The following is a 14,267-nucleotide window of genomic DNA, read 5'->3' as shown; positions in this document are numbered from 1 at the left end:
GTCAGCCTCTGCTCTGTTGTAATCTGCACTGGAGCCAGGGCTGGCTTCATGGGTGTGTGACCTGTGCAGCCACACCGGGCCCTACACTCAGAAGGGTCCCCTGCTTGGTTGCATGCTCTGCTGTCACTGTCTTGAAGATATTCATTGTTTTTCAACAAGTGGCCCCACAGCCTTGTTTTGCACTGGGCTCCTCCACTGAGTGAAGTGCTGCGTTCTCCTCCCATCTCATCCCCGTGAAGCAAAAGACAGGGTGAAATATCTTCTCCTGGACATTTGCCCTTGTCGCTCCCGGAGCATGAGCAGGAATGCAGGGAAAGGCAGAGCAAAGAACCAGATGGGGTTGGGGGCGCTGCCACAGGTAGGGCGCAGGGGCCTATGCTTCGCCAGGGCACAGGAGCTAGAGCGTGGATTGCAACCGAGGATCCTGGGCTGCAGGCCTGCTGGGTGTGCAGGAGCCAGGTGAGAGAGGAGAGCTTCCTGGCCCACAGTGGAATGCTCCACTGAGACCAGACAAGGCCTAGGGACACCCACACCCACGGCCCCTTCTTGGCACAGCCTGTTGAAGGCTCCATGAGGTCACAGCAGCCTGCAGCCCTTATGGCCTGTGAAAAGGAGACCGCCACCTCACTGTGTTCAGGTGGATATTCCCACCTCGCCCCTGGCTCTGCACTCAACTCCAAACCCGAGGCCACCCTGCACTGCCTGCTCCAGGAAGGAAGAGAGCTAGCTGAAGTGAGACAGTCATTAGATACAAAGGCGTGGGAAGTTATGCAGTCTGGCTGAATGTGACTAGGGGAGACACTTCTTCCCAGCTGGAGGGAGGTTATCTACAGAGCAGGTGGTAGCGGTTACGGGAAAAATGCAAACATGTCATGCATATGCACCTCGGATGCATTGAGATTCTTCACTCGATAGCAACACATCCACAAGGTGTGAAATCTAAGCCTGCTTTTGTGACTCAGTTAGAGTGGGTGGCAGTTGAATTCAGCCAGTTGGGTTCAACTGTGGGGTTACCTCAGAGAGTACAGTCAGTTAACCTCTTTGAGGCCTCCGTGACATCTGACCCTGCCTTGCTTTGGTCAGAACAGTGCATCCCTCTAGTAACTTGAATCATAGATTGACTTTGCCCTCTTCTCTAAAGTTTAGCTCCTGCTTGTAACAGCCCATGAGGGCTGCAGCACAGAGGAGAAACAGGCCCAGCTCACACTGAGCTACATGGTGAACATGAAGATCGGACCTCCCTACCTTTGGGCAACAGCCCCATTTTGCTCATCTGTCCACACCCTGCTCCCACCTGGCTGCCAGCCTCCTGCGGGGCCAGGCAGGAGCAGATAGGTGACAGGAGCCTCTTCTGTCCTCTAGGTGTGCAACAGGTGAGGCCTGGCAGGAGATCCTACTGGCCTGCAGCTATGGGAAGCTGTGTGACCCAGAGTCGGACTACGCCCCAGGGGAGGAGTACACATGTGGCACCAACTTTGCATACTACTACTTCATCAGCTTCTACATGCTCTGCGCCTTCCTGGTGAGACACTGCGGGCCTGGGGGATGGGGAGAGGGCTTTGATGCACTGAGGCATGGGGGAGCCTATTTGCCCCTTCCTGGCCAACTTCCACCTCTCCTGGGATTCATCTCGGGGACACAGGAAGCTCTAGTTAGGTTGTCCCTGGTTCCGGTCATCCTGAGTGTGGCTTTGTTTCCTGGGTGCTTTTTCACACTCTAGAGAGGTTGCCAAAAGTTCTTACCTTTTTTCTTGTTTGGGTTAGCACTCATCAAAAGGAATTTAGCAAGGCCAGAGGGCACTGTCTGTGCAAGAGCACAGAGACATGACGGAGCATTGCTGTGTGTGCCATGTGGGTGGTTCAGAAGGGCTAGAACCAAGAGCACAGGTAGTGAGAAGTTGTAGGCCAGTGGACACCTCCCAGCTCTGCGACCCTAACCCTGGACCACCTGCCTTTCTGTGTTGGGACTCCTTGTTTCTTCTCTTGCAGGTCATCAACCTCTTTGTGGCTGTCATCATGGACAATTTTGACTACCTCACCCGGGACTGGTCCATCCTGGGCCCTCATCACCTGGATGAGTTCAAGGCCATCTGGGCAGAGTATGACCCGGAGGCTAAGTGAGTCCAGTCTGTAGGCTCTGTGCTGGGCCCTCCTTCCTAGACCCTTCCTAGTGTCTCACAGGGAGTCACTCACCAGTTTATTCAGTATGAGTGGGCTTCTCTTTCCCCCTTCATTTATCCGAGGTCTCAGACCAGAGAATCAGAGTCTCTCCAGGTTGGAAGGAATCCTACAGCTTCCCAGGATGGAAACACCCTTGACTTTATTGAGAAATGGTCATCCAGCTCCTGCCTGAACACTCCTAGGAGTAGGAAGCTCTATACCTCACCAGACACTCTAGACCCCAAATCAAAGTGTGGTCCTCGGACCAGCAGAATTGGAGCTTGATTAAAATGCAGAGTCCCAGGCCCCTCCCAGACTGACTGAGTCAGACTCTTGCATTGCTCTGAACGTGAGCCTCGGGACATTCGTATGCACTTTAAAGCTTGGAGAGCGCGGCTCTCTTACTTTACTTCCCAATAGGAAATATGCATCTCCCAATGGTCTGTCTCAGATGAGGAAACTGAGGTTCAGAGAGGTTAAGTAAATTGCCCCAGGCCATGCAGCTAGTAAGAGATGGTGCCAAGATTCAACGCAGGTCTGTCTGGTGCCATAGCAACCATGCTTTAAAGTGCCTCCATCAGCAGGAGCCAAACCTACTTGCCTCTACCAGTCACCCACAAGTCCTCACTCAGCCCTCTGGAGACAGGCGGGGAATGTTTCATCTCTTTTTCACAGGCCCCCCGCCCCATCAAAGAAAAGAGGAAGCCAGTAGGACCTTCCAAAATGATTTTTCTCAGGCAACACTCACAAGCTGCTCTTGCCATGCTTGTCTTTTGATCTGACCTCCCTGGTGGTTCTGTTTTCTGACCTCCCTGGTTGTTCTGTTTTATGTCTATTCTGGGAGTCACGGTGCCAGTGAAAATGTGGTTTCCAACTCTGGACCAGTCTCTGGAAGTGGGCTTCCACCTCCCTTGATCTATACCCTCTCCTTCTATTAATACAGCCCAAGAGGCGCTATTAACTTGACCAAAACCTAAGAAAGGTCCTGATGGGGAAAATGAGGGCTGGATTCCAGACCTGGAGATCCGATATCCGAGGGAACGCCCCAAAAGAGAGAGCTTATTTTGGGTACCCATTTTGTAGACAACAGTTAATCCTAACATTGTCTCTTCTTTTAAAAGGGAACTGGGCTCCCACTTCCTAAACACAGTTGGAAAATAAGGAAATGCTCCCCTGTTTCCTGGCTGTCTTTCCCTTTGCCCATCCTCTGAGCAGAAAGGTTCCGGCAGCGGAGGAGGGTACCAGGTACATAAGTCTGTGTGTCCTCCTGCAGGGGGAGGATCAAACACCTGGACGTGGTGACCCTGCTGAGAAGGATTCAGCCCCCTCTGGGCTTTGGGAAGTTCTGCCCACATCGCGTAGCTTGTAAGGTAACCAGAGCTGCCAGGGATGGGTGGCCCCAGGGAGGGGAAGAGTCACCGAGACACAGGGAAGCTGGTGAGGACCTGATGGAATGAAGCATTTTAGAGCCGGAATCTCCTGGGTCCCCAGGTTCCTCCTGGAGGACCTAAAGTCTCAACAATGTCACCCAACTCATCATTCTGTCCCCTCACAAAGGATGTCCTGGTCAGCCGACACCCCCAGCCCTCATGTCCCATCCCCTCCCAGCCCACAGACTGGGTGAGGATGACTTGCCAAGCTTGTCCCAGCTCAGCAGCAAGCCACTGCCTCTCCCTGCACAGCGGCTGGTGGGCATGAACATGCCCCTGAACAGTGACGGCACAGTCACCTTCAATGCCACACTCTTCGCCCTGGTCCGCACAGCACTTAAGATCAAGACGGAAGGTGAGAGAGCCTTCCAATGTGAGCCCCCTCCTTTCTCCCAGAGGCTGTTCCTGGCACAGATTCTGCCAGATTCTCAGAGCTCAAGATTGCTCTAAACTGTGGGAAGAAGCAGAGGGAAGACCCTAGGCCATGGGCACAAAGTCCTCATGCCCCTCAGGGCTCAGAGGGAGTCTGAGGGTTCTCTGCAGGGCAAAGATCATCAAGTGTCTGTTCCCACACTCCTCAGCTGTGTCTGGGGACCAGAGAAGGGCCAGTGCTAGCACAGGGGTCAGGAGTGCCCTGTAGTTTGGCTCTGAGCAGGAGCAGAGGAGGTTCTCAGGCAGCACTGGGCAGGCTGACGGGAGTCCACATTCGACTCCACTAAACCTGCAGGTCCTCACCTACTGGGAAGACAGGCATGGTGGGAGCAGGGGAAGGAATCAGGGTGGGGTCTTAGTATTGTCTCTGAGCCCTTGCTCAGGGCTCCCACTGTATCAAGCTCAAGTCTCCAGTTGTATCAGGTCCATCGGCACACGGGGACCACTGCAGGGTTCTGAGACAACCTCAGGGTAAGCTTCATTAGGAGGGCAAGATGAGGAAGGCCAGGAGTCAGGAAGGAGCAGGTTAGAGCTGCAGCGAGTCTGCCTGGGGGTATTTGGGACAGACCACATTTCCTTGGGAATTGAAAGATTTTGGAAAAAGAGCAGGAGATGACAGCCTGTAAAACCAACCACTCTGGGCACTGGAAGCCAAGGCCTGTGGGGAGAAAGTACATGACCCAAGAGGTGGGCTGCCTCAGGGGGACAGTGATGCCCTCCCATCATTGCGAGAACCCGCAAGGCAGCTGCCACAAAACTCAGCCAATGTTTCGTAGTAAATGACTGGCTGGCTGAGAGGTTCAGAAAGAACTGGGTGGCCTTGTCAAGTGCAGTTGGTGTGATCTGGATAATTTTTGGCCTCTTTGCCTTTCTCCTGTTCCAGGTAACTTTGAGCAGGCCAATGAGGAGCTGAGGGCCATCATCAAGAAGATCTGGAAGAGAACCAGCATGAAGCTCTTGGACCAGGTCATCCCTCCAATAGGAGGTAGGTGCTGCTTTGGGGAACCAGAGTCCAGGAACAGCCAAGGAATGGGGTTGGGGAGCTTCTCCAAGGAGCCCCATGGGAATCTGAGAATGGACTAAACCCTCTATAAATGCCTTAGGTAGAGCCCACGGGCATCTAACCTCAGGATGGAAAGTGCCCAGTGAGCAAGTCAGCAAGACAAGGGATTGCTCGCATGCCCGGGCCTGGCTACAGCTGGCTCCCACTCTGAACCAGTGTCAGGTTCCCACCAGCCTTCAGGGCATCTCTTGTTGGCTCCTCTGCAGATGATGAGGTGACAGTGGGGAAGTTCTATGCCACATTCCTCATCCAGGAGCACTTCCGGAAGTTCATGAAGCGCCAGGAGGAGTATTATGGCTATCGGCCCAAGAAGGACATTGTACAGATCCAGGTAAGCCCAATCCAGGTACGTTCCAAGGGGCTCCCTGACTGAGCCAGGTCTCCAGACTCTAGTTATCCTTCCATGTCCTTGAGGGGCCAATGATGGAGACATAGAAGGACAAAGGAAGCCCAGAAGAGTGAAAAAATGTCAAGACAGTTCTGGATAGTCCACGATTGAAGATGTTTCAACCTCAAAAAAAGAACCAGGGGCACTTCATCTCTGGATGATAAGACCAAATAAAATAGGATTTGTTCGAAGAAGAAACAAGTTAGACACGAACAGTGGTCTCTAGGTCAGGTGCGGTGTCTCACGCCTATAATCCCAGCACTGTGGGAGGCCGAGGCAGGTGGATCACTTGAGGACAGGAGTTCAAGAACAGCCTGACCAACATGGCGAAACCCCATCTCTACCAAAAACACAAAAATTAGTTGGGTGTAGTGGCATGTGCCTGTAAGCCCAGCTACTCAGGAGGCTGAAGCATGAGAATCGCTTGACCCTGGAAGCGGAGGTTGCAGTGAGCTGAGACTGAGACACTGAACCCCAGCCTGGGCGACAGAGTGAGACTGTGTCTCAAAAGAAAAAAAAAAGAACAGTGGTCTCTAAAGAAAGGCGATCCACGAAGAGCTCTTAAAATGTCCCACTGGGTATGGGTCCAGGTGCGGCGGCTCACACCTGTAATCCCAGCACTTTGGGAGGCTGAGAAGGGTGGATCACTTGAGGTCAGGGGTTCAAGACCAGCCTGGGCAAGATGGTAGAACCCCATCGTTACTAAAATTACAAAAATTAGCTGGGCATGGTGGCATACACTTCTAATCCCAGCTATTTGGGAGGCTGAGGTGGGAGGATCACTGGAACCCGGGAGGCAGAGGTTGCAGTGAGGCGAGATTGCACTACTGCGCTCCAGCAAGGGTGACAGAGTAAGACTCCATCTCAAAAGATAAATAAATTTAAAAAAATGTCCCATTGGATGTGAAAAGAAAATGTTAGAACTTTTATGTTTTATCTTTTCTGGTTTTATTTCTATTTTTGTGTTCATTGTAATGCATATAATTTATAAATCCCCCAAATACACATGCATTTGAGCTGTGCTCAAAAATTTATTTCAATGGCTATTTTTATTTTGAAATAATATCATACTTTAAAAAAGTTGCAAGTATAACACAAAACCTTTTTTTTCTGAACCATCTGAGAGTAACTCCAAAATGATGTTCCATCATCCAAAAACACTTTAATGCATATTTCAAGGCATTATGTGTATTCACGGCAAAATGTGTATTACAAGGGCGTTATCCTGCATAATTCTTCTATGTAACCACAACATAACTACCAAAATCAGGAAATTAACACTGATGCTTTCTTTTTGTCTTGTTTGTTTGTTTGTTTGTTTGTTTGTTTTTGAGATAGAGTCTCGCTCTGTCGCCCAGGCTGGAGTGCAGTGGCAAGATCTTGGCTCACTGCAACCTCCGCCTCCTGGATTCAAGCCATTCTCATGCCTCAGCTTCCTGAATAGCTAGGATTACAGGCACACACCACCACGCCAGGCTACTTTTTGTATATTTAGTAGAGACGGGGTTTTGCTATGTTGGCCAGGCTGGTCTCGAACTCCTGACTTCAAGTAATCTGCCTGCCTCGGCTTCTCAAAGTGCTGGGATTATAGGTGTGAGTCACCATGCCAGGCTGATACATTACTACATTCTAATCCTCAGACCCCATTCAAATTTCACTTGCGGTCCCAATAAACGTCCTTTATAGCAAAAGGATCCAATCCAGAATCACAGTGCATTGAGTTGCCATATCTCTTTAATCTCTTCCATCTGGAAGAGTTCCTCAGTCTTTCCTTGACATGACCTTGACACTTTTGAAGACTGCAAGTCAGTATGTCCCTCAAATGGGGTTTGTCTGATTACTAGGATATGCACCTTGGATAAGAATGCCACAGAAATGATGCTATGTTTTCATTACAAGCTATTAGGTGACACCAGTCTTGACTTGTCCCATTACTGGTGATATTAACTTTGACCAACTATATATATATATATGACATATGCAATCAATAGAGATCACTAATCTAGAAGACTGTACTCAGTAAGAACACTTCTCAAACTGGAAGCCTGGGAAGGGCATGAAATTTTCACCCATGGGGTCAAGAGATGACTCATTGGGAACAATTAAGGTGTGGGCTATCCCAGAGGCCAGAGCAGAACCTGGTGGCCTCTCAGGTACCTGAGACATTCAATAACCCAAGAGGGAGAGTGGGGCCTAGGCTGGGGCTTCAGGAGAGCCCTGGGTACAGTGATAAGAAACAAGTAAGCCACAGAAAGTGGTTCTAGCCAGGTATGGTGGCTCATGCCTGTAATCCTAGCACTTTGAGAGGCCAAGTGGGCAGATCACAAGGTCAGGAGTTCGAGACCAGCCTGGCCAACATGGTGAAACCCCATCTGTACTAAAAATACAAGCATTAGCAGGGCATGGTGGCACATGCCTGTAATCCCAGCTACTCAGGAGGCTGAGGCAGGAGAATCACTTGAACCTGGGAGGCGGAGGTTGCAGTGAGCTCAGATTGTGCCACTGCACTCCAGCCTGGGCAACAGAGTGAGACTCTGTCTCAAAATAAATAAATAAATAATAAACAATAAGAGGTTCTGGTCTCCTCTCCTGGGCTGGAGAGATAACTGAGTCCCTTCGCCATCCCCAGGCAGGACTGCGGACCATTGAGGAAGAGGCAGCCCCCGAGATCCGTCGCACGGTCTCAGGAGACCTGGCTGCTGAGGAGGAGCTGGAGAGAGCCATGGTGGAGGCTGCAATGGAGGAGGGAATATTCCGGGTGAGGGAGAGCCAGGAGCACCCCTAGTGGTCTAGACACCATAAGTGGCAGTGTCTCACAGAGAGGAGGGCCAGGAGCCCAGCCACATGACAGGGGGACATGAGAGCTGAAGATATCCCTCTCCGTCTCTCCACCTCACCACCCACCTCTCCTGGAAGTCAGAATCAATGACCTGACCTACTAGAGGTGTCAAATGCAACACACCCTTTCCCGCCTTTCCCTACCAAATCTCACCCCTTCCCTTTCCTCCCCACAAACCCTAGGCAACGACCTATCTCCCAGAGGCCCTCCAGGATCAAATGCCCCGCCTGCCTCCACTGAGGCCAGTCCATCCTCAGTGCTGTCTGATGTTTCTTATAACACTTTAGAGCTGGAAGGTCTTTAATGACACCTAATTAGGTCTTTTTGGGTTATTCATGAGGAAATGGTGGCCCACAGAGATCATGTGAGATGTCCAATATCACCTAGTAAATCCGTTTCAGAGAGGGGACTAGAACCCAATGCTGCAGACTCCCAATTCAGCCCTCTCTCCCCTACACCACACTTCTCTTCTGTGTGCCTGTGTCCCCTATATACCTCCTTAGGTGTGTGCTGCCTACCCCATCAAACGAAGAACTTTCTAAGGGTAGGAATTCTCCTCTTTTGATCTCACCACTCAGTCCATCCTCCTTTGGCCTTATAAGATTTGTCTCCCAATACTATCGCTTGTTCCCAACACCACTGTCCCAGAGTGACAGCCCCCCATGCCCTCCTTGTCCTCATCCCCTAGTCACTGCTTGTCTCCTTGCCCCTAGAGGACTGGAGGCCTGTTTGGCCAGGTGGACAACTTCCTGGAAAGGACCAACTCCCTGCCCCCGGTCATGGCCAGTCAGAGACCCCTCCAGTTTACTGAGATAGAGATGGAAGAGCTGGAGTCACCGGTCTTCTTGGAGGACTTCCATCAAGATCCACGCACCAACCCCCTGGCTCGTGCCAATACCAACAATGCCAATGCCAACGTTGCCTATGGCAACAGCAACCATAGCAACAGCCATGTGTTTTCCAGGTAGTGGCGGCCACTGCCATCCCTGGGTGTAGAGGTACTGGGAGGACAATGTCAGCAGGTTCCAGGCTGGATTGGAAGAGGGTACCCCGAAGTTGTAGGGTGTCTTTTGCTTGCCTTTGTGCCCCAATCCATCCTGAACCTTAATGTAAGGGCCGACCTGGAGGGCACGGGCTTCTTTGGCCAGCAGGGGGAAGCCTCACGTCATGTCAGTATTGGCCCCGATGCTGAGAGGTTCTTTTATTCTGTTGGCTTCAGCAAGTCTAGGAGCTGAGATGTATTGAACACATGATAGGTTAGGAGAGGACCTTTGGTGGTAGCACATACCACAAAAGACCGTGGACAATAAGGTTCCATCACTGGATTTAGGTTCCAAGGAGATCCCGCCATGCTGGGTGGTTCCCGTCTCACCAACCTTAGGCTGCAGACTAAATATAATCTGTGATTGGGTGATATGTTATGTGATATGATTGGGACCAAATAATCACAGAGGCCGGGTGTGGTGGCTCATGCCTGTAGTCCCAGCACTTTGGGAGGCCGAGGTAGATGGATCACTTGAGGTCAGGAGCTGAAGACCAGCCTGACCAACATGTTGAAATCCCATCTCTACTAAAAACACACAAAAAATTAGGTGTGGTGGTGCATGCCTGAAATCTCAGCTACTCGGGAGGCTGAAGCAGAAGAATCTCTTGAACTCAAGAGGTGGAGATTGCAGTGAGCCGATTGTGCCACTGCACTCCAGTCTGGGTGACAGAACAAGACTCTGCCTCAAAAAAACAAAACAAAACAAAGCAAAACAAACAAACAAACAAAAACACCAAATAATTACGGAGATTTAGTGTCCTGAGAGTGCAGAGGGGGTATGGATCACCATGGGCTAGAAAGACCTAGAATGGTTCTCAGCCTTGGCTATACATTAAATAATCCAGGGAGCTTCTGCAAATCCCAAGGCCTGGGCCTCACCACAGATGCTGGGTGTGGGACACAGCCACCACTCACCTTTGAGCTCCTCAGGTGATCCTGTGTGTGGCCGAGATGGAGAAGCAGGGTTCCAAAGGCTGGGAAGCTGCAGCTGGGCCTTGGAAGATGAACAGAATGTAGAAAGGGTAGAGGGAGCAACTGAGCAAAGGAGTGGAGTCAGGAATGCACTGGGCTCCTTCCTCCTAGAGAGTCAGGGCCGGCTGGGGCACATTGGTGGGAGGGTCAGCCCTGGAGTCATGGCTACTATACTAGGTTGGCCTTGTACAGGCTCTAAGGGAAAAGGATGTTTGGGGCCACAGAGAGGCAGGGATGGCAAGAGAGCTAGCAGCCTTCTCTGGTTTACCCAGCCTTGCTTCCATTTCAGTGTCCACTATGAAAGGGAGTTCCCAGAAGAGACAGAGACATCTGCTATCAGAGGAGGAGCCCTTGGCCAACCCTGCAGGGCCCTGGGTCAGTGCATTCTGTGCATCTAAGAAGCTTGAGTCTTCTTCCAGAGGAGTCCGGGAAGCCCCACTCTTTTCTTAGAGTCTGGGAACTTGGCTGGGAGGGCTGGCTTGGGAGCCTGTTACAATGGCAATCATCTGGGCCCTGGAATGGGAAAACCATCAGGGCCAGCTTCTTGTCCAAGTGGGGAAGCAGGGCACCATCTAGGTGGCTGAATGAGGTGGAAGGGGGAAAGCCCGTGCATGCTAAAGGGCCCTCTGCTGGCCTCCCAGGAAACTCACCCAGCCCCCTACACCATCCCCAGCGCAGGAGTCCCCACATTGCCCCAGGTCCCTGGAAGGGCAGCCCCTGGACACACTGATGTCTTGACTCTGGGGCCCTTCCGCAAATGATATTGAAGTCTCCTAGTATGATCTAGACTGCTGTGTGACAGTAGGAGCCCCAGGGAGGCTGGGGGCTAGTGGCAATAAGGATACTGCTGTGTTTCCCAACACACATTCACATTAATGTGCACACACCCAGAGACCACAGAGAACCAGCTTGGCCAGAGGCTCTGGCCCTTATCCCCTCTCCCAAACCTTCAAGAAGAGCTACCAGGCCAGTAAAGTTGGGGCAGCCCTGCCTGGCCTGGAGTTGGCTGGGCCTCATCCTGTGTCTACCCTCTAAGACATCTTCTGCAGCCGTGAGAATCTCAGAGCGCTCACAGAGTGTGGCTAGCCGGCCAAGCGAGCCTCTGTTGACTCGTGGCTCCTGGCAGGAGTCAGCAGCCCCTCTTATCCTTGCCCCTTCTTGCCCACAGGACCCCACAGCAAACCTTGTGTGGAGAAGCTAAAGGGACTGATGACCCAGAGGGCAATGCCCAGAGGCCAGGCACCTCCTGCCCCCTGCCAGGTAACAGGGGCAGGGGCCTGGGAGCAAACTCCATACAGAGACCCTGCCTGGCCTGATACTTGGAGTGGGACCGTGGCGGGGGAAGGCTGGGCAGCAATGTGTCCAATAGTACAGAAGGGAGGGGATCCCTTCATCCTCCCCTTTCCGTGGATCTTGGTTGAGCTGCCCTCAGATGATCTGGAATTTTGCTCATTGGTGGGCTCCAGCACCCCCGTGGGGGTCTTTGCTTTTGTGCATTTGGAACAGTGCCCCAGGGTGGAGTCCCCCATGCCTGAGGACAGAAGGAGCTCCACACCAGGGTCTCTGCACGAGGAGACACCCCACAGCAGGAGCACCGGGGAGAATACTTCCAGGTGCTCAGCGCCAGCTACAACCCTGCTGATCCAAGAGGTGAGCCGGGGGCTGGGTCACAGCAGTGGCTGCATTGAGCGGTGGCCCTGTGATGACCTGGCATGGAGAGAGGGTAGGGCCAACAGGCAGGTCCCCAAAGGTGGCTCCCCAGGAAGACCCCACCCAGCCTCCTCTCCTCCCTGCAGGCTCTGGTTCGAGGGGGCCTGGGCACCTTGGCAGCTGATGCAAACTTCATCATGGCAACAGGCCAGGCCCTGGCAGATGCCTGCCAAATGGAACCAGAGGAAGTGGAGGTCATGGCAACAGAGCTACTGAAAGGACGAGAGGCCCCAGAGGGCATGGCTAGCTCCCTGGGATGCCTGAACCTCGGTTCCTCCCTGGGCAGCCTTGACCAGCACCAGGGCTCCCAGGAGACCCTTATTCCTCCCAGGCTGTGATGCCCACACAGCATCAGCATGGGCTTAGAGCTGGCATGACCAATGGGGGTGGGGAGGTTACTGGGGTGGAGAAGGGCTAGCCCACCACAGCAGCCTCCCTCCCTCGCAGCAGCTAGATGCATGGCCTGAGGCGGGGTGGTCAGGAACCACCTCAAAAAGTGGGGAGGAAGTAGCTGGACAGGCCCTGCCCCTCAACCAGCAAGAGGCATGATTGGATGGAGCTTCTGATGTCATTCAAAAAGGCCTAGTTGGTGTCTGTGTCTGTCTGGCCTAGGGTCACTCCCACCTGCAGGACATTAAAATCTCCAGGCCTGTGACACTGGCAACTGGCCTCTGCTTGTCCAGTTTTTTGGACTCTTCTACACTTGTGTTTCCCTCTCCCCCAGTCCCTTCCCCAGGAACCCTCCCCATGGGCTTGGGAGACTGGGCATGGAGAAAGACAGAGGGGTCATCTGGATTTTTTTCTGCATGAGGCAGAGAGGGACCTGTTGTGGGTTCTCCTGGAAGTCCACAGCCAAGTCCACTGACCGGGACCAAGCAACCCCAGGAAGGACTGGTGGCCTTAGAAGCAATCACACACCCCAGGTCACACCAATGCCAAACATCTTCTAAGCTGTGACCGTGAGGCATTGGCCAGAGTCCACTGCCAACACAGGCTCTCAGAGCCCTCAACTGCCCCCTGTTTATGGCCTTGAATACCAAAGATCTACATTCTCCAGGGCTCCTCTCAGCCACACCAAGTAACGATGAGTAACAGTAGCTACTGTTTACCAAGTGCCTGCTGTGTGCCACCTACACACCTGCTCTCATGCCAGGGGCCGCAATACGTTATGTTTACAAAGCACTTTCAGTTACAATATTCATTTCATTGCCACCACAAGCATGCGAGGTAGGTGTGAATTCCACGTTAAAGATGAGGCAATGGAGGCATGGAGAGGTGATGGGACAGCCCTGGGGTGCACAGCCAGAGGCAAGGACAGGACTCTGTGCCGGGGCCTCTGCGTCCCCACAGCATCCTTCCCCCTTCACTGGACTCCTTGCTCTTCTCGCCATTCCGTCATTAAGCCTGTGCCAAGCGCCTGCTCTGTGGCTGTTGCTGTGGAAACCACACTGGCCTCCCCGTGCAGCCTCCTGGCGAACCCCCAGGCAGCTTCTGGGCTTCTCAGCCAGGCCTAGGGTATCAGTCATGCAGGGCAGGGACACTCACACTCTCAATGCACTGTACGTCCCTGCCCCCAGTCTCAACAGGGCCCCAATGCTTCCTAGTCCCTGTCAGTGCAGCAATCTCAATGCTCTTCTCTGCTCAAACCCCAACACCAGCAGCTAGCTTTGCTCCCTTCTCCACAAAAAAAAATAGAAGCTACCAGAAGGTTCCTCCCACAGCTCCTGTCCCCACACTGATGAACCCTCCTGTTTCTGCTGTCGCATTCTCCTCCTTCCCTTCTGACCCAGTGGAAGCCAGTGCTCTCCTGCCAGCTGCTCGGATTCTACCCCAGCCCTTATCCCCTCTCTCTGCCTCTCTGTAGGCCCCTTCTAGCTGCATGGAACACATTCCAGGTGACTCCCTCTTAGCAGCCTGACTCTGCAGCCATCCTATTTCCCTATTTCTGTCTCCCTCTCTCTTTTTCCATCCATCCCTCCATCCCTCCCTCCCTCCCTCCCTCCATCCATCCATCCATCCGTCATCTATGATCTATCATCTGTTGACCCTTTTTTTTTTTTTAAAGACAGAGTCTCACTCTGGCACCCAGGCTAGGGTGCAGTGGCATGAACTCGGCTCACTGCAACCTCCACCTCCTGGGTTCAAGTGATTCTCCTCTCTCAGCCTCCCGAGTAGCTGGGACTACAGGTGTGCACCACTACGCCCAGCTAATTTTTGTATTTTTAGTAG

General features: G+C 52.6%; 1 protein-coding gene across 2 annotated transcripts in view; it reads left to right on the top strand.

The window, feature by feature from the left end:
* Positions 1–12,702, top strand: part of CACNA1S (calcium voltage-gated channel subunit alpha1 S) — a 74,504-nt gene extending 61,802 nt beyond the window's left edge. For both annotated transcript variants that reach the window (XM_045394692.2, XM_005540371.4), the window contains 12 exons: positions 1,363–1,522; positions 1,989–2,116; positions 3,433–3,529; positions 3,842–3,944; positions 4,905–5,006; positions 5,291–5,415; positions 8,102–8,230; positions 9,025–9,275; positions 10,618–10,703; positions 11,497–11,588; positions 11,835–11,978; positions 12,125–12,702. In XM_045394692.2, the coding sequence (XP_045250627.2) occupies positions 1,363–1,522; positions 1,989–2,116; positions 3,433–3,529; positions 3,842–3,944; positions 4,905–5,006; positions 5,291–5,415; positions 8,102–8,230; positions 9,025–9,275; positions 10,618–10,703; positions 11,497–11,588; positions 11,835–11,978; positions 12,125–12,376 (1,669 nt within the window). In that variant the 3' untranslated portion in view covers positions 12,377–12,702. The remainder of the gene's footprint in view (positions 1–1,362; positions 1,523–1,988; positions 2,117–3,432; positions 3,530–3,841; positions 3,945–4,904; positions 5,007–5,290; positions 5,416–8,101; positions 8,231–9,024; positions 9,276–10,617; positions 10,704–11,496; positions 11,589–11,834; positions 11,979–12,124) is intronic.
* Positions 12,703–14,267: the final 1,565 nt, after the last annotated feature.

Source organism: Macaca fascicularis, chromosome 1, assembly GCF_037993035.2.
Source record: "Macaca fascicularis isolate 582-1 chromosome 1, T2T-MFA8v1.1".
NCBI lineage: Eukaryota > Metazoa > Chordata > Mammalia > Primates > Cercopithecidae > Macaca > Macaca fascicularis.
The sequence above is the reverse complement of the archived record's forward strand: the minus strand, read 5'-3'. Positions and strand labels throughout refer to the sequence as shown.